The 20168-nt window shown below is 43.0% G+C and overlaps 1 protein-coding gene across 5 annotated transcripts in view; it reads right to left on the minus strand.

The window, feature by feature from the left end:
- Positions 1-20168, minus strand: part of apip (APAF1 interacting protein) — a 74268-nt gene that overhangs the window by 34487 nt on the left and 19613 nt on the right. For all 5 annotated transcript variants that reach the window (XM_070899331.1, XM_070899336.1, XM_070899334.1 and 2 more), the window contains exon 2: positions 3845-3945. In XM_070899331.1, coding sequence (XP_070755432.1) covers positions 3845-3945 — 101 coding nt within the window. The remainder of the gene's footprint in view (positions 1-3844; positions 3946-20168) is intronic.

Raw genomic sequence — 20168 nt, forward strand, 5'->3', positions numbered from 1 at the left:
AGATTCCTGGGAGTGAGTTACAGGCTGAAATCTAATCGACGGGTTCAGTATATACAGAACTAGTGGATTTCCTGTGGTGTTGTCCACAGAAAGTCAGAATAAAGCTAATTTTGCTCAGTGTCTTAGTGAAGCGGTTGGTTATAAACTTGATATTGGCAACTTCAGGAGATGAAGCTCTATCTAATAGTGAAAGTGTACAGCTGCAGGAACAACTGTGTGTTACAGTACTGATGCTCAAATAAGGAGGATGTGACATGCGTAGCAAATCTAATAGATAATGGCCCGGATTTTGCGTTAAGCAGCGAACAAACGGCGCTGTCCATTCATTACACTTACACTTGGTCTCAGACTTTCTGTGGGCTTTTGCACTGTGATCTGCGGTAATTAGAGAATCAAAACCACACGGTGCCCTCTACAGAAGATATGGGACCTGTGTGAACAGGGCAAGCATATTGTATGTCTCCTTAACCAATCAGATTGAAGAATCCTTACTGAAACACGCAGTCTAAACCAAATGCAAATTTGAATATTTAATACAATGCCATAACATGTATAGAAATCAAAATAAAGAGAGGGAAAGAAAGATGGGTTAAGAGAGAGAGATAAAAGAGACAGAAAGAAAGATTAAAACAAATATATTTTATTAAAATCTCCAATATTAATTAAAAGCTGAAGGAACACTTTTCAAATTTAATTTTCAGTGCCAGAGAGGTTGTTTGGCAGTAATTAAAACTTAGCACACCATTAAAAATCTGCTTAAACATGAATGGACAAGCCTTAACTTTTTCGGGCCTGTTTAGTGGGTATCTAGTGGGTAAGTACCACAACTTCATGCCCTTCATGTGTTTCAATGCCAAGTGTCTCGGTGAGATACTGTTATAGCGAAGCTTGTGGAGGAGCAGGGCATCTCGGACAGCAACTTCATGATTTCTACATTTAGCTGCGCTTGTGCAGCCCGCCAGAACTTGCTGTTCGATTTACTCTTTTAATCACGGTGAGCGTTGTTAGCCTCATTGTTATCCTTACTGCAAAATGCGAGCCAATGAATATTCAGGAGTGAGTTGCAGGCGTCTAACTGAGGAGTTCAGCTTATGGTATAAAGCATGACAACACAGCTTCCACTAATGTATAGTGAAAATTCGGCCGTGACTTTTACTTGATTTTTTTGCAAATACATTTTGATAGTTAATAGATTTAACGTGTTTAGATGTGAGGCTGTATTTATTAAACGTTTAGGCCCCAAAATTTATTGACATACCGCCCACTTATTGCCATACTGCTCGGCGGTAGATTCATGATTGACATAACACCGGATGGTCTGCTCACCCGTCCACCCATGTAGTTTCAGGACATACCGCCGATATACTGCCGGAACTGCATACCGTCCTGGAGAAGGTGCTTTAAGTGGATCTTAAGTGGACGGTATGGGCATAGAGCTGACAGGTATAATTGTTTCACAGAAGTGTGGCATGTTTGATATTACAGTTCTCCACAATTTAATGTATTTTAAATGGATTGGTTTTCTAGTATTTTCTAGTGTTAGCCAATAATGCAGTTTAAATAGCAATATAACCACTGAGTTTGGAAATTGCGTGTGTGTTCTCTAGAGTGATCTTATTTTATAAATGGTCCAATAAAGCCTTATTTGACCCTTTATTAATGAACTATAATAAAAAAAATTTATTAGTCTCGCTCACCCCCCAGTCTCTCTTTCTCCGCCCCCCACCCACCCACCACCACAGCGATCTCAGGTCGGTAGTCTCTGGCCTCTCGGAGGGGTGGGAGCATAGCTTGACAGTCGCGCGCGTGCACACAACTTGGGAGCTGAAGATTCCAGAGTCGGAAGGCCTCCTCCTTCCGCTGCACTCTGCTCCCGCTGAGAAAAGCGGGATGAATCTCCCGCTCACTCGGCCCCAATGGTACCAGGTGGTAAAAAAGCAAGCACCGCCCGGGTTCCGCCGAAAAACTGGCAAAGCTTAGCCTTCATCAATTTCAGCCCCTTAATCTATTTTAGAACTCCTGTCTAAGTATAAGGAGTGTCGCAGTTGTGGTAAGGTGGACTGGTTGGGCTGGGTGCTCTTTGCCTTTCTATCATTGTTCATAGGTTTATATGTAACCTTTAGGGCTACTGACCAAGGACCGTGCGGCTCTTTGTCTGCCGGTGTGGACACAATGGGCCGGAATGGCCTCCTTCTGCTCTGTAAATTTCTATGTTTCGATGATGGCATGTCTCATTTTTAAATCTATTATATCTGATGAAGCAAAAAAGCAACAAACACTAGATGGTGCTCAAAGACTGTAGCTGCAGTACAGCTAAACATGATGATCCAAATCAGCTCCATGATGGGTCATGGATGTCACAACATTACACCGAAGAGAACTCCTGGGAAATCGATAAATGCACCAATTCTTTCAGTCAAGTGGAAAGGCCTATGAACCATAAGTGACACAGGGCACAATCAAGCCATGTAGGCCTTTTGGGGGAGCGGGCTATGATTCTCATCAGTGATATCATGCCGCTGAACCAGATTATTCAGGCAGGAACTAGGCAAAAATTAGGATCATTCAGACCTTTGCCTAACTGCCCCCAAGACAGCACTGTAAACCAAACAGATTTAAAATCTATTGCCTAAATATTTGAGTCATAGTTTTAAAGCTAGTTACTGTTTTTGTCTGAATATGTATACCTCTATCATTCAGTAAGGTTCTGAAATTCTGGAGGACAAGACGATCAAAGGAACAGTCAATCCATGGAGGTCTGAACACGTCCATACACCACATTACCAAGGATATTGTTCAGAAAGTCTCACCCACCTCTTTTTAAAATAATGAGAATGGTTGAAATGATAAGGTTGATGAAGCAACTTGGAAATGTGCATTGGACTAGAGGGCACATGTACAAAATTCACCAGTCTGAAGAAAGGTTACAGATTAGAGAGGCTTGGGGTATGCAAAACATGCTCCTAGAAAAATTAGGCAATTCAGGTCAAATGACATCTTCAAAGGGATGCTGAATTTATATCTGTTGGGAAGAGATATTTGAGATTATCAAGAGATTAACATCACTGCTTGTTTTTTTTTCCAGTGAAGATACCTATTTTGTTCATTAATAAAGATTAATAGGTGGGGTAGGCACTTACTGCATGATGGAATCACACATGGACTTTGGATGCACTGGACCCGATAGGCTGAATGGTCTTTCGTCATTCTAGACTTCATTATTTTCTCCTCTGGGGAACAGTGTTTGGTGCTGGGGTGGTGGAAGAGAAGAGGGAAACAGGGAAAGAGTTTCCAACACTTTTTAGAAAGTTATTTCCTTTCCTGCAAAATGGTCAGTATAAATTAGATGGTGAGTGGGAAAATACATCCAACTCATGACATTGGCCTAATTGTTATGGTTGAGGACTTTTCCTTATACAGGTCTCTAGTTGTGCTCATAGTAATCAGAGCTGCTAACGGCAAATCCACTTCTCCTATGATTGAAAACTTAGAACTTTATGTATCGAGCAAATGGGTTTATCATTCCTCAGGGTCTTTACCCTTTTACCAATGTATTTTGCATTGAAAGTCACACAGATTGCCAACATGCCCTCTTGTCCTCTGATAAATAGAAAAACATCACAGTCAGATTATATCTTTCAGGCTGATATGAAAAGATATAATACAGGAGTATTACAGTCTGAAGCAAGATTGAACTGGTTCTGCTGTACTGATGAAACACAAGTACAGAACTGTATTCATATCTCATAATATGTCGTCAGGAGAAATACTTTTCATAAACTACCCTTCAATGATGTGTATAGCATGATTTGCCCAGAAACGTTCTCTCTCCCTTCAAACTCACCCATATTTCAGGCTGATGCCTCCGCCAGTCCCAGTTACCCAACCCAAATGATAGAACTGCTTGCATAGCTCTGGAATCAGATTCCGTGGATGTTCTTTGCCCTAGAGAAACAATTAAAGATCTTTTAGTTGCCAGAATTATCCAGTTAAAAAGCTGCATGGTGTAGTAGAGATTATAGGTCAAGTCGAGCAGAAGGAAGCTAAATGAAAGAAACACTTGGATTTATATAGCGCTTTTCACAATCACCGGACGTCCCAAAGCGCTTTACAGCCAATGAAGTAATTCTGAAGTGTCGTCACTGTTGTAATGTAGAAAACACGGCAGCCAGTTTGCACACAGCAAGCTCCCACAAACAACAATGTGATAATGACCAGATAAGCTATTTTTGTTTTGTTGATTTAGGGATAAATACTGGCTAGGATGCCGGGGATAACTCCCCTGCTCTTCGAACTAATGCCATGGGATCTTTTATGTCCACCTGAGAGCAGACGGGGCCTCGGTTTAAAGTCTCATCCAAAAGTGCAGCGCTCCCTCAGCACTGGGACTTGAACCCACAACCTTCTGACTCAGAGGCGAGAGGGCTACCCACTAAACCATTGGCTGACACACATATGAATGCTAACATATGTGTTTGTGATTGTTATAAAATTGGTACGTATGTCAAGTGCTTCATTTTTGGATATCATCATTCCCTGCCGTGCCTTCAGATAGCACCTTGATAGGATTTCCCATTGTTAAGCTATTATCTGTCATGGTCGCAGTCTGACAGTAGCTCCACTTCTACGATTAGATGGAGCATTGAAGCCCAAGTTTCCCTGAGCTAACCTAGCATTATACAGGTTCTGCCCCAGAATGCAGCATGCCTTACAGCTTCCCTGCCTGGATATTAGAGGTAGGCTTAAAGATTTATTAAATACTGCATTTTTATTTTTGATAACTTTTTTATTTAAACCACAACTTCATTTTGCCGAGATCAGCCCTCCATGACTGGGCCGAGACCCGCCAGCCCTGACTCCTGCCTGAATCAGCTGCTGATGGCGAAGCTCCAAAGCCTTGACTGCTGCCCCTTTGGCCTTTCCAGCGGGACTTTTTCATTCATAAGTTTTTTTTTGCTTTCAATTGATTTTAAATGCTTTTTTTAAAAACCATTTCTTACGCTCTTTGAATATAAGCTACACATATTAATTTGAATTTCATTACATACTGAATACTGATTATTTCCAATTCATTTTCAAAATTAATGTTCACATTTTCCTCTGTTCTATTAGATTACTCATTTTAATATTTTACTACCTTATAGTTATCATTTCCATAAAACAGTATCAATGTGATTTGTATCACTGAGGTTATCTAAATCATAATTTCAACCTTTCATTATTTCTATCTTTTTAGAATCTTGCTAATTACTGGTTAAGTTAGTGTGTTCGAGATAACAAGGCACCAGGACACAGTCATTAGCGACTCACACCATACTACTACTGGACAGGACATAATGCAAGTAGAATGGGCCACCATTAACAGCTCCACCAGGACATCAGCTACATGTGAGTGATAAACTGTTGTTTGCAAGTCGATTGGGCCTCCATCAACAGCGAGGAAGGTACGGGAACGGGCGAGGAAGCCAGCCAGGCCGGGGTCGCAGAGGTCCTGTCGAAATTATTTCATTTTTTGCAGGATTTCATTTTCATTTTTTTCTCCCGTTTCCCACTTGTCAGCCGGACAAATTGACCACCTGGCCGGCTGCCAGGCTGGAAAACCAGCGGCAGGAGGCTGCAGCTGGGTACCCTTGGGGGAGGTCCCTGCCAATTGCGGGGGGTGGGGCGGGGAGGATACGGAGACCTGGAAGTCAGGCAGCAGAAAGGCTACAAAAGGATCAAAGACTGAAGATCAGCTGTGAGGAAGAACTAAACCCTGCACTGTCGGCAGGACAGATAGCCAAGCGAAACTATTGTTCCAAGTTCAGCAATAGTCTTTCCAAGTGGATTGGTGTACACGTGTTTTTTTAATTTTTGCAATGCTACATCACTGAAATTGAACTGAGTATGATAGAAGTCATGTGGCACACCCAGTATTCCGTATGTTCTTTATACATTCACGGGACATGGGTGTCGCTGGCAAGGCCAGCATTTATTACCCATCCTTTAGTTTAGCTAATGTGGAATGAAGTAGCTTATAAGAACATAAGAAATAGGAGCAGGAGTAGGCCCTACGGCCCCTTGAGCCTGCTCCACCATTCAATAAGATCATGGCTGATCATTGACATTCCACTTCCTCCGTATCCCTTGATTCCCATGTCTCCAAAAATCTATCTCAGACTTGAATACATTCAGAGACTCAGCATCGACAGTCCTCTGGGGCAGAGAATTCCAAATATTCACAACCCTGAGTGAAGAAATTCCTCCTCATCTCGATCTTAAAGACCGACTCCTTATCCTGAGACTGTGCCCCCTCGTTCTAGACACTCCAGCCAGGGGAAACAACCTCTCAGCATCTACCCTGCCAACCCCTTCAAAATCTTGTATGTTTCAACAAGGTCACCTCTCATTCTTCTAAACTCCAGAGAGTATAGGCCCACTCTACACAATCTCTCCTCCCAGGAATCAATCTATTGAACCTTTGTTGCACCGTCTCCAAGGCAAGTATTTCCTTCCTTAGATAAGGAGACCAAAACTGTGCACAGTACTCCAGGTATGGTCTCACTAAGCCCTGTACAATTGTAGCAAGACTTCCTTACTCTTATACTCCAACCCCCTTGCAATAAAGGACAACATGCCATTTGCCTTCCTTATTGCTTGCTGTACCTGCATGCTAACTCTCTGTGTTTCTTGCACAAGGACACCCAAATCTCTCTGAACACCAACATTTAATAGTTCCTCACCATTTAAAAAATATTCTGTTTTTCTATTCTTCCTACCAAAGTGAATATCCTCATATTTCCCCACATTATACTCCATTCTGCCACCTTACTGCCCACTCACTCAGTCTATCTATATCCCTTTGCAGACGCTTTGTGTTCTCCTCACAGCTTACTGTCCCACCTAGCTTTGTATCATCGGCAAACTTGGATACATTACACTCGGTCCCTTCAACTAAGTCATTAATATAGATTGTAAATAGTTGAGGTCCACGCACTGATCCTTGCGATGCCCCACTAGTTACAGTCTGCCAACCTGGAAAAGACCCGTTTATCCCTACTCTCGGTTTCCTGTCCATTATCCAATCCTCTATCCATGTACATTACCTCCAATCCCATGAGCCCTTATCTTGTATAATAACCTTTTATGTGGCACCTTATCAAATGCCTTTTGGAAATCCAAAATCAAACCAAACAATATTGACACAGTCTGCCTTCGGACAGATTAAAGGAGGAGTGTTGCGCTCCCGGGTCCTGCTAGGTAGCTAGCAGATACAGAGCAGCGGGATTAAAATAACCAGAGAAAAGCAGACAATTAGCTAACCTGAAGGAGTGACTCACATCACTGAACTCGAGTAGATACCTGCGACAGACCTGAATTTGTAACACCCCTCCCCCACCCCCGTCCCCACACACACTTACAACTTTCGCCACAGAGATTGCAACATTTTTGTGAGCGGGTTTCTTCGAGGGCAGTGGCGAACGCCTTCACTTCGCTGCTGACTGCAAACTTCAGGCTAATGTGTTTCAGTTTAGCCATCCTTCATCTGGTCACATGGGTGACCCGGCAATTAGAGAATGCTACTAAATGCATCTGTCCAATACAATATTGGTAGCAGTGATCACCGCACTGTCATTGTGGAGACAAAGTACTGTATGGCACTACCACAGTGCTGAATGGGATATATTCAGAACAGATCTAGCAGCTCAAAACTAGGCATCCATGAGGCTCTGTGGGCCATCAGCAGCAGCAGAATTGCATTCCACCACAATCTGCAACCTGATGGTCCGGCTTTTAAAGATGCATTAACTGATCTTCACCACTCATGTGAGGCCACTGAGCTTCTTTCTGTGCTGGATCCATGTTCTCAGGACAAGACTGCTGACAGTGACCACTTTGCCCATCTGCTCCCACTGGCTTCTGACCAAGTCTGGAGGGCCTCCCGGCCCCTGCAGGTAGAGGATGTGTCTCCTCCATTGTACTCTCTGCACTAAGGCAATAGTGCTGCGTCGGAGAACATTGGTGCCCTTTCTCTGCCCTGTTGAGCCATTACTGAGTGTCAGTTGCCTTGACAAGCACTTCCAGCAGCTACTGAATGCAGAATGCACCTCATCTTTAAGAGGTGCAGACTACCTTTAAAAGTGGAGGCTAGCTGTCAATAGAGCCAACCTCGCACGAACTTCGGCCCCCTGTGAGTGCTCAGCCACTCAGGAACGCACTCAGTGCTGGGCTGCAGACATCAATCATGGTAATTAGGAGGCAGCACAAAGGTCATGTGCTGCCTAAGTTACTTTCAAAGCATGCAGGTCGATCGCGCATACCGATGGGACAGGCTCCACCTGGAACCCATGTCCTAGCGGAAAGGGTAAATAGAGAGGTGGCAAAGGCTTTTAACTAGTAATATGGGAGGAGGGATCTACAAGAAACGTAACCAGAGTAAATTTAAACAAATCAGGAAAAGAGAGCATAGAAAAGAATAAAGTAAGGGAAGACATTGATGGTAAGGAAATAAATAGAGTTATAGAACAGGAATCTAAAAAGATGGTTAAGCGTAAAGTGAGAGGAAATCCTATTAAAAATGAGTTAAACTGTCTGTACAACAATGTACAGTGTCCACAATAAAACAGGGGAGCTGGAGGCAATCATGTGTTGCGAGGAACCAGACATAGTAGGGATTACTGAGACATGGCTACAGAAAAATCAGGACTGGGAATTAAATATTGCAAGCATAATATATTTTAAAAAGATAGAAGGGGTGGGGGGGAAAGGGAGGTGCAGTTGCTGTACTTATTAGGGATAACATAATGGCAGTAGAAAAAAGTGCCGCAGCTATCAGCAAGAAAAATAGAATCCATATGGATAGAGATAAAAGATAATAAAGGATCAATCACACTAATAGGTGTAGTCTACAGACCACCTAACAGTGGAAGGGAGGTGGAGGAAGAAATATGCAGACAAATTATGGAAATGAGTAAAAAACATATAATTATAATCATGGGGGATTTCAACTACCCAGCTCTTAATTGGACAGAAAAGATAGGTAAAGGGGATAAGAGAATGGAGTTCCTACAATGTGTACAGGACTCCTTTCGAACCCAATATGTAAAAAGCCCAACAAGGGAGAATTCACTATTGGATCTAGTAATGGGAATGAACCAGAGTAGATAAGAGAAGTAAAAGTAGGGGAACATCTAGGTAATAGTGACCATAATATAATACGCTGTGAGATGATAATTGAGAAGGACATAAGTATGACAAAAACGAGGGTAATAGATTGGAGACAAGCTGATTTTGAGGGGCTGATAACACAACTTGGGAAAATAAAAAGGGCATCAATATTGGCAAACAATGATGTAGAACAACAATCGGAAACATTTAAAACGGTGTTCAACAGAGTGCAGGAACAATATATTCTGCTAAAAGGAACAAACTAAACACTAATGAGACTCCATCAATGAATAAAGCCATAAAAAGAAAGATTTGGATTTATATGGCACATTTCATGACCACCAGTCGTCTCAAAGTGCTTTACAGCCAATGAAGAACTTTTTAAAAGTGTAGTCACTGTTGTAATATAGGAAACGCTGCAGCCAATTTGCACACAAGTAAGCTCCCGCAAACAGCAATGTGATAATGACCAGATATTCTGTTTTTTTTTTTTGTTACGTTGATTAAGGGATAAATATTGGCCAGGACACCGGGGATAACTCCTCTACTGTTCTTCAAAATATTGCCCTGGAATCTTTTACGTCCACTTGAGAGCAGACAAGACCTCGGTTTAACATCTCATCTGAAAGATAGCACCTCAGACAGTGCAGCGCGCCCTGGAGCACTGGAGTGTCAGCCTAGATTTTTCATGCTCAAGTCCCTAGAGTAGGACTTGAACCCACAACCTTCTGACTCAGAGGCGAGTGTGCTGAGCCACAGCTGACACTGTTAGGGAACAACTGAGGGTAAGGAAAGGTGCAAACATTAAGTACATAGACAGCAGGGGAGCACATAATAAGGAAGAATATGAAGAGATTAGGAGAGAAGTAAAAAAAAAACACAATTAGGAAGGCAAAGAGGAACTATGAAATTAAATTATCAAGGAACAGAAAACAAAATAGTAAAATATTTTACAAGCACATCAATAAAAAAGGAAGGTTGGGATGGGAATAGGGCCATTAAGACAGAATAATACCACAGGTAACGATATTTTACTTCAGTATTTACCAGGAAGATAGAACAGGGGGACATGACATTGGATGATGAGATTAGTAATGAGATAAGTACACTTAAAGTTAAAAAGAGGGGATAAATTAAATAAACTAATTAAACTTAAAAGAGGATAAAATCCCTGGTCTGGATAGATTGCATCCACGCATGTTAAAAGAATCTAGGAGAGAGGCATTACTATACATATTTAATAATTCATTAGAAAAATGTGTAGTGCCAGAGGACTGGTGGATAGCTAACATAATACCTATATTCAAGAAGGACGATTGAACATGTCCAGGGAATTATAAACCAGTCAGCTTAACATCGTGGTGGGAAAAATAATGGAATCCCAACTGAAGGAAAAAATAGAACGTCTAGAGACCAAAATTATATTAATGAATAGTCAGTATGGATTTCAAAAGGGAAAGTCCTTATTGAATTTTTTGAAGAGAGTAGACAATAGTAATGCAGTAGATTTTCAAAAGGCCTTCGATAAGGTACCCCGTAATAGACTGGTGAACAAGAATGCAGAGTCAGGGGGCAAGTAGTAGAATGGATAGCTAGCTGGCTTCAAGGCAGAAAGCAGAGAGTGAGGGTAAAAGCTAACTAGTCACAGTGGCAGAGGTGGGTAGTAGTGTTCCACAAGGATCAGTGCTGGGACCACTGTTGTTCACAATTTATATTAACGATTTAGACTTTAGAATCAAAAACACAATTTCTAAATTTGCGGATGACACAAAATTGGGGGAGATAATCAATACTGAGGAGGACTGCAACAAATTACAGGAGGACATTAATAAACTCGCAGAATGGGCATATAATTGTCAAATGAAGTTCAACACAGATAAATAGTAGGAAGAATAGGGAGGTCACTTATGACTTGGAGGATGCGAGTCTGGGTGGGGTAGAGGAACAAAGGGATCTCGGAGCACAAATACACAAATCACTAAAAGTAGCGACACAGGTTAACAAGGCCATAAAAAAGCAAACCAAACACTAGGGCTTATTTCTAGAGGTATAGAATTGAAAAGTACTGCGGACAGTTCTGGTCGCCATATTATCAAAAAGATATAGAGGCACTGAAGAGGGTAACAGAGAAGATTTACAAGGCTGATACTAGAAATGTGAGGGTATACATATCAGGAAAGGATGAACAGGCTGGATCTCTTTTCTCATAAAAAATGGCTGAGGGGTGACATGATAAAGGTCTTTGAAGTTATCAAAAGTTTTGATAGAGTGGATAGAGACAGAATGTTTCCACTCCTGGGGAAGAGCATAACTAGAGGCCATCAATATAAGATAGTCACCAGGAAATCCAATAGGGAAATCAGAAGAAACTTCGTTACCCAAAGAGTGATGAGAATGTGGAACTCGCTACCACAGGGAGTGGTTGAAGCGAATAGTATAGATGCATTTAAGGGGAGGCTAAACAAGCATATGAGGGAGAAGGGAATGGAGGGTTATGCTGATCGATTTAGATGAGGAAAGACAGGAGGAGGCTTGATTGGAGCGTATTTAAAAAAGGAGGCAGACCAAAAGCAAGAAACTATAGACCAGTTAGCCTAACAACTGTCATTGGAAACATGCTGGTGTCCATGATTAAGGAAGCAGTAGCAAGACATTTGGAAAAGCATAATTCAGTCAAGCAGAGTCAGCATGGATTTATGAAAGGGAAATCATGCCGGAAGAGAACTAAACAAAAAAGTGGGAAGATAGATTATGAAAGTAAACTAGCACAAAGTATAAAAACAAATAGTAAGAGTTTCTACAGGTACATAAGTCCGACTGCAGCAATTACAGGGGAATCTCCCTGCTATCAGCCACTGGGAAAGCTGTCGCTAGAGTCCTCCTCAACCGTCTTCTCCCTGTGGACAAGGAGCTCCTCCCGGAGTCACAATGCGGATTTCATCCCCTACGACGCACAACGGACATAATCTTTGCAGCGTGACAGCTTCAGGAAAAATGCAGGGGCAGCACCAGCCCTTTACATGGCCTTTTTCAACCTTACAAAGGCCTTTGACACTGTCAACCGTGAGGGTCTATGGAGCATCCTCCTCCGTTTCGGATGCCCCCAAAAGTTTGTCAACATCCTTCGTCTGCTTCACGAGGACATGCAGGCTGTGATCCTTACCAGCGGATGTATTATAGACCCAATCCACGTCCGGACCAGGGTCAAACAGGGCTGCATCATCGCTCCAACCCTCTTCTCAATCTTCCTTGCTGCCATGCTCCATCTCACAGTCAACAAGCTCCCCGCTGGCGTGGAACTAAACTACAGAACCAGTGGGAAGCTGTTTAACCTTCGCTGCCTCCAGACCAGGTCCAAGATCACGCCAACCTCTGTCGTTGAGCTACAGTACGCGGACGACGCCTGCGTCTGCGCACATTTTGAGGCTGAACTACATGATATAGTCGACGTATTTACTGAGGCGTATGAAAGCACGTGCTTTACGCTAAACATCCGTAAGACAAAGGTCCTCCACCAGCCTGTCCTCGCCGCACAGCACTGCCCTCGAGTCATCAAGATCCACGGCGCGGCCCTCGACAACGTGGACCATTTCCCATATGTCGGGAACCTCTTATCAACTAAAGCAGACATTGATGAGGAGATTCAACAACGCCTCCAGTGCAAAAGTACAGCCTTCGGCCACCTGAGGAAAAGAGTGTTCGAAGACCAGGCCCTCAAATCTACCACCAAGCTCATGGTCTACAGGGCTGTAGTAATACCCGCCCTCCTGTATGGCTCAGAGACATGGACCATGTACAGTAGACACCTCAGGTCGCTGGAGATATATCATCAACGATATCTCCGCAAGATCCTGGGAGGACAGGCGCACCAACATCAGCGTCCTCGTCCAGGCTTACATCCCCAGCATAGACGCACTGACCACACTCGATCAGCTCCGCTGGGCAAGCCACATAGTTCGCATGCCATCCCAAAGCAAGTGCTCTATACGGAGCTCCTCCATGGCAAACGAGCCAAAGGTGGGCAGTGGTAATGTTACAAGGACACCCTCAAAGCCTCCCTGATAAAGTGCGACATCCCCACTGACGCTTGGGAGTCCCTGGCCATAGACCGCCCTAAGTGGAGGAAGTGCATTCGGGAGGGTGCTAAGCTCCGCGAGTATCGTCGCCGAGAGCGTGCAGAAATCAAGCGCAGGCAGCGGAAGGAGCGTGTGGCAAACCAGGCTCCCTGCCCACCCTTTCCCTTAACGACTATCTGTCCCACCTGTGAAAGAGACTGTGATTCTCATATTGGACTGTACAGCCACCTAAGAACTCATGCTAAGAGTGGAAGCAAGTCTTCCTCGATTCCGAGGGACTGCCTATGATGATGATGATGATGGTCCCAACCATTGCAGCGAAACTATGACATCGAGAGATTGGACATCATCAGAACAGCAGAAGAGAGACATTCACACCTTTAATGGTTTCTGCCTGAAAAGGTACAGCAACATTCGCCTTTTAATTTAATTAAGGCGTTACATTGTTAAAGAAGCATAGCTTGAACCATGGCTCCAGAAACATAGAAAATAGGTGCAGGAGTAGGCTATTCGGCCCTTTGAGCCTGCACCACTATTCAATAAGATCATGGCTGATCATTCACCTCAGTACCCCTTTCCTGCTTTCTCTCCATACCCCTTGATCCCTTTAGCCGTATGGGCCATATCTAACTCTCTCTTGCATATATCCAATGAACTGGCATTCACAACTCTCTGCGATAGGGAATTCCACAGGTTAACCACTCTTTGCGTGAAGAAGTTTCTCCTCATCTCAGTCCTAAATGGCTTACCCCTTATCCTTAGACGATGTCCCCTGGTTCTGGACTTCCCCAACATCGGGAACATTCTTCCGGCATCTAACCTGTCCAGTCCCGTCAGAATTTTATATGTTTCTATGAGATCCCCTCTCATCCTTCTAAACTCCAGTGAATAAAGGTCCAGTCGATCCAGTCTCTCCTCATATGTCAGTCCTGCCATCCCAGAAATCAATCTGGTGAACCTTCACTGCACTCCCTCAATAGCATGAACGTCCTGCCTCAGATTAAACCAAAACTGAACACAATATTCCAGGTGAGGCCTCACCAAGGTCCTGTACAACTGCAGTAAGACCTCCCTGCTATTATTCGCAAAACCCCTAGCTATGAAGGCCAACATACCATTTGCCTTCTTCACCGCCTGCTGTACCTGCATGCCAACTTTCAATGACTGATGTACCATGACACCCAAGTCTCGTTGCACCTCCCCTTTTCTTAATCTGCCGCCATTCAGATAATATTCTGCCTTCGTGTTTTTGCCACCAAAGTGGATAACCTCACATTTATCCACATTATACTGCATCTGCCATGTATTTGCCCACTCACCTAACCTGTCCAAGTCACCCTGCAGCCTCTTAGCGTCCTCCTCACAGCTCACACCGCCACCCAGCTTAGTGTCATCTGCAAACTTGGAGATATTACACTCAATTCCTTCATCTAAATCATTAATATATAGTGTAAAGAGCTGGAGTCCTGCGGCACTCCACTAGTCACTGCCTGCCATTCTGAAAAGGACCCGTTTATCCCGACTCTTTGCTTCCTGTCTGCCAACCAGTTCTCTATCCACGTCAGTACATTACTTCCAATACCATGTGCTTTAATTTTGCATACCAATCTATAGTGTGGGACCTTGTCAAAAGCCTTTTGAAAGTCCAAATACACCACATCCACTGGTTCTCCCTTGTCCACTCTACTAGTTACATCCTCAAAAAATTCCAGATTTCCCTTTCATAAATCCTGCTGACTTGGACCGATCCTGTCACTGCTTTCCAAATGTGCTGCTATTTCATCTGTAATAATTGATTCCAACATTTTCCCCACTACTAATGTCAGGCTAACTGGTCTATAATTACCCATTTTCTCTCTCCCTCCTTTCTTAAAAAGTGGTGTTACATTAGCTACCCTCCAGTCCATAGGAACTGATCCAGAGTCGATAAACTATTGGAAAATGATCACCAATGCATCCACTATTTCTAGGGCCACTTCCTTAAGTACTCTGGGATGCAGACTATCAGGCCTCGGGGATTTATCGGCCTTCAATCCCATCAATTTCCCTAACACAATTTCCCACTTAATAAGGATTTCCTTCAGTTCCTCCTTCTCACTAGACCCTCGGTCCCCTAGTATTTCCGGAAGGTTATTTGTGTCTTCCTTCGTGAAGACAGAACCAAAGTATTTGTTCAACTGATCTGCCATTTCTTTGTTCTCCATTATAAATTTGCCTGAATCTGACTGCAAGGGACCTATGTTTGTCTTCATTAATCTTTTTCTCTTCACATATCTATTGAAGCTTTTGCAGTCAATTTTTATGTTCCCAGCAAGCTTCCTCTCATACTCTATTTCCCCCCTCCTAATTAAACCCTTTGTTCTCCTCTGCTGAATTATAACATTTCTCCCAGTCCTCAGGTTTGCTGCTTTTTCTGGCCAATTTATATGCTTCTTCCTTGGATTTAACACTATTCTTAATTTCCCTTCTGAGCCACAGATGAGCCACCTTCCCAGTTTTATTTTTACTCCAGATCGAGATGTACAATTGTTGAAGTTCAGTCATGTGATCTTTAAATGTTTGCCATTGCCTATCCACCGTCAACCCTTTAAGTATCACTCGCCAGTCTATTCTAGCCAATTCACATCTCACACCATCGAAGTTACCTTTCCTTAAGTCCCTGAATTAACTGTGTCACTCTCCATCTTAATAAAGAATTCTACCATATTATGGTCACTCTTCCCCAAGGGGCCTCGCACAACAAGATTGCTAATTAGTCCTTTCTCATTACACATCACCCAGTCTAGGATGCCCAGCCCTCTAGTTGGTTCCTCGAAATATTGGTCTAGAAAACCATCCCTAATACACTCCAGGAAATCCTCCTCTACCGCACTGCTACCAGTTTGGTTAGCCCAATCAATATGTAGATTAAAGTTGCCCATGATAACTGCTGTACTTTTATTGCACACATCCCTAATTTCTTGTTTGATGCTGTCCCCAACCTCACTACTACTGGTTGGTGGTCTGTACACAACTCCCACTCGTATTTTCTGCCCTTTGCTATTCCGTAGCTCCACCCATACCGATTCCACATCATCCAAGCTAATGTTCTACCTTACTATTGCGTTAATTTCCTCTTTAACCAGCAATGCCACCCCACTTCCTTTTCCTTTCTGTCTATCCTTCCTGAATGATGAATACCCCTGGATGTTGAGTTCCCAGCCTTGGTCACCCTGGAGCCATGTTTCCGTGATGCCAATTACATCATATCCGTTAACAGCTATATGCGCAGTTAATTTGTCTACCTTATTCCGAATACTCCTCTCGCATTGAGGCACAGAGCCTTCAGGTTTGTGTTTTTAACACACTTTACCCCTTTAGAATTTTGCTGTAATGTGGCCCTTTTTGCTTTTTGCCTTGGGTTTCTCTGCCCTCCACTTTTACTTTTCTTCTTTCTATCTTTTGCTTCTGCCCCCATTCTACTTTCCTCTGTTTCCCTGCATCTACCTTGTCAAGCCCTATACATTTTGATAAGATCACCTCTCGTTCTTCTGAATTCCAATGAGTAGAGGCCGAACCTACTCAACCTTTCCTCATAAGTCAACCCCCTCATCTCTGGAATCAAGGCTGATATCAGTGTAGGCCTAGACAATGGACCGGACCCTGAACCATTTGAATACGCATGCTACTAAAAATCAACAATTAAGTCACCTTGGGAAGGTTACGTTATAAAGGACCTCACCCTACAGACAGGCGGTGGCCAAAGTAATCATGAAAAATGACCCTAAATAAGGGACAATTAGCCATCAAGAGTTCACATTTGATGCTGCCATCGTGTTAAATCTGTTTCAAGATTGCAAGTTGGTTTTTGGTATACAGAAGAGCCATTTTCGAGGGGAGGCAGTACAGGAATAGAATCGAAACAGCAACAGAAACCAGCAGTGTGTCTTCGGGACACAAGCTGCAACCTAAAAACGGGCCTACAGTCAACTTAAAAAATAGGAGGAGTAGGCCATACGGCCCCTCAAGCCTGCTCCGCCATTTAATACGATCATGGACTCAGGTCCACTTCCCTGCCCGCTCCCCATAACCCCTTATTCCCTTATCGGTTAAGAAACTGTCTATCTCTGTCTTAAATTTATTCACTGACCCAGCTTCCACAGCTCTCTGAGGCAGCAAATTCCATAGATTTACAATCCTCTGAGAGAAGAAATTCATCCTCATCTCAGTTTTAAATGGGCGGCCCCTTACTTAAGATTGTGCCGCCGAGTTCTCATCTCCCCCATCAGTGGAAACATCCTCTCTGCATCCACCTTGTCAAGCCCCATACATTTTGATAAGATCACCTCTCGCTTTTCTGAATTCCAATGAGTAGTGGCCCAACCTACTCAACCTTTCCTCATAAGTCAACCCCCTCATCTCTGGAATCAATCTAGTGAATCTTCTCTGAACTGCTACCAAAGCAAGTATATTCATTCTTAAATATCGAAACCAAAACTGTATGCAGTATTCTCGGTATGGCCTCACCAATACCCTGTATAACTGTAGCAAGACTTCTCTGCTTTTACATTCCATTCACTAAAGACCAAGATACCACTGGCCTTCCTGGTCATTTGCTGTACCTGCATACTAAACTTTTGTGTTTCATGCACCGGGACCCCCAGATCCCGCTGTACTGCAGCACTTGCCAATTTTTCTCCATTTAAATAATAACTTGCTCTTCGATTTTTTTTCTGCCAAACTGCATAACCTCACACTTTCCAACATTATACTCCATCTGCCAAATGCTTGCCCACTCACTAAGCCTGTCAATGTCCTTTTGCAGGAGTTTTTTTTGTCCTCCTCACACATTGCTTTTCCTCCCATCTTTGTATCGTCAGCAAACTTGGCTACCTTACACTCGGTCCCTTTATCCAAGTCGTTAATATAGATTGTAAATAGTTGGGGTCCCAGCACTGATCCCTGCGGCACCCCACTAGTTACTGATTGCCAATCCGAGAATGAACCATTTATCCTGACTCTCTGTTTTCTGTTCGTTAGCCAATCCTCTATCCATGCTAATATATTACCCCCAACCCCGTGAACTTTTATCTTGTGCAGTAATCTTTTATGTGGCACCTTGTCAAATGCCTTCTGGAAGTCCAAATACACCACATCCACTGGTTCCCCTTTATCCACCCTGTTCGTTGCATCCTCAAAGAATTCCAGCAAATTTGTCAAACATGACTTCCCCTTCATAAATCCATGCTGACTCTGCCTGACTAAATTATGCTTTTCCAAATGTCCTGCTACTGCTTCTTTAATAATGGACTCCAACATCTTCCCAAACACAGATGTTAGGTTAACTGGTCTATAGTTTCCTGCTTTTTGTCTGCCTCCTTTTTTAAATAGGGGCATTACATTTTCTGTTTTCTAATCTGCTGGTGCCTCCCCAGAATCCAGGGAATTTTGTTAAATTACAACCAATGCATCCACTATCCCTGCCATTACTTCTCTTAAGACCCTAGGATACAAGCCATCATGTCAAGGGGATTTATCCATCTTTAGTCCCATTATCTTACTGAGTATCATCTCTTAGTGATTGTGATAAGTTCCTCCCTCCCTGTAGCCTTTTGACTATCCACTGTTGGGATATTTTTAGTGTCCTCTACCGTAAAGACTGATACAAAATATTTGTTCAGAGTTTCTGTCATCCCCAGCTCAGACTGCAGCTGAGGAATTGGTGATTGTATGTTTGTCCCAGCCAAATCATAGAAGGGTTTTGTGATTGAGTCTGGGTAACTTTATGTGTGGCAGTTAAATCACAGACGGGTGACCGTTTCATAGGGGTTTGTATTCTGGGGTTTGTTTGTCCCATATAAATCCTGAAGTATTTATACAGGGGAGGTAATTGAGTGTATGTTCAATAAACAAACCAATCTTGGTTGAGCCAAAACTCTGTGCCGTGTGTATTTTGTTCTTATAAATCCTAACGTCAAAGAACTGTGTGAAACAGGGGACTAGATATTTAGGAACCTTTACAGATGAGATTGGGTAATTAATACTGGGGAACAGGGAAATGGCAGAGACTTTGAACAAATTTATTGTATCAGTCTTCATGGTATAAGACACTAAAAACATCCCAATAGTGGATAATCAAGGGGCTATAGGGAGGGAGGAACTTAAAACAATCACTGTCACTAAAAAAGTAGTACTCGGTAAGATAATGGGACTAAAGGTGGACAAGTCCCCTGGACCTGATGGCTTGCATCCTAGGGTCTTAAAAGAAGTGGATGCATTGGCTGTAATCTACCAAAATTCCCTGGATTCTGGGGAGGTCCCAGCGGATTGGAAAACCACAAATATATCGCCCTATTTAAAAAGGAGGCAGACAGAAAACAGGAAACTATAGACCGGTTAGCTTAACATCTGTCGTTGGGAAAATTCTGGAGTCCATTATTAAGGAAGCAGTAGCAGGACATTTGGAAAAGCAAAATTCAATCAAGCAGAATCAGCATGGTTTTATAAAAGGGAAATCATGTTTGACAAATTTGCTGGAGTTCTTTAGGATGTAACGAGCAGGGTGGAAAAGGGAGAACCAGTGGATGTGGTGTATTTGGATTTCCAGAAGGCATTCGATAAGGTGCCATATAAAAGATTACTGCACAAGATAAAAGTTCACAGGGTTGGGGGTAATATATTAGCATGGATAAAGGATTGGGTAACTAACAGAAAACAGAGAGTCGGGATAAATGGGTCATTTTCCGGTTGGCAAACAGTAACTTGTGGGGTGCAAAAGGGATTGGTGCTGGGGCCTCAATCAATATGCAATCTATATTAATGATTTGAATGAAGGGACCGAGTGTAATGTAACCAAGTTTTCTGATGATACAAAGATGGGTGGGAAAGCAAGTTGTGAGGAGGACACAAAAAAATCTGCAAAGGGATATAGACAGGCTAAGTGAGTGGGCAAAACATTGGCAGATG

The sequence above is a fragment of the Pristiophorus japonicus genome, chromosome 14, assembly GCF_044704955.1.
Source record: "Pristiophorus japonicus isolate sPriJap1 chromosome 14, sPriJap1.hap1, whole genome shotgun sequence".
In the NCBI taxonomy this organism is placed as follows: domain Eukaryota; kingdom Metazoa; phylum Chordata; class Chondrichthyes; family Pristiophoridae; genus Pristiophorus; species Pristiophorus japonicus.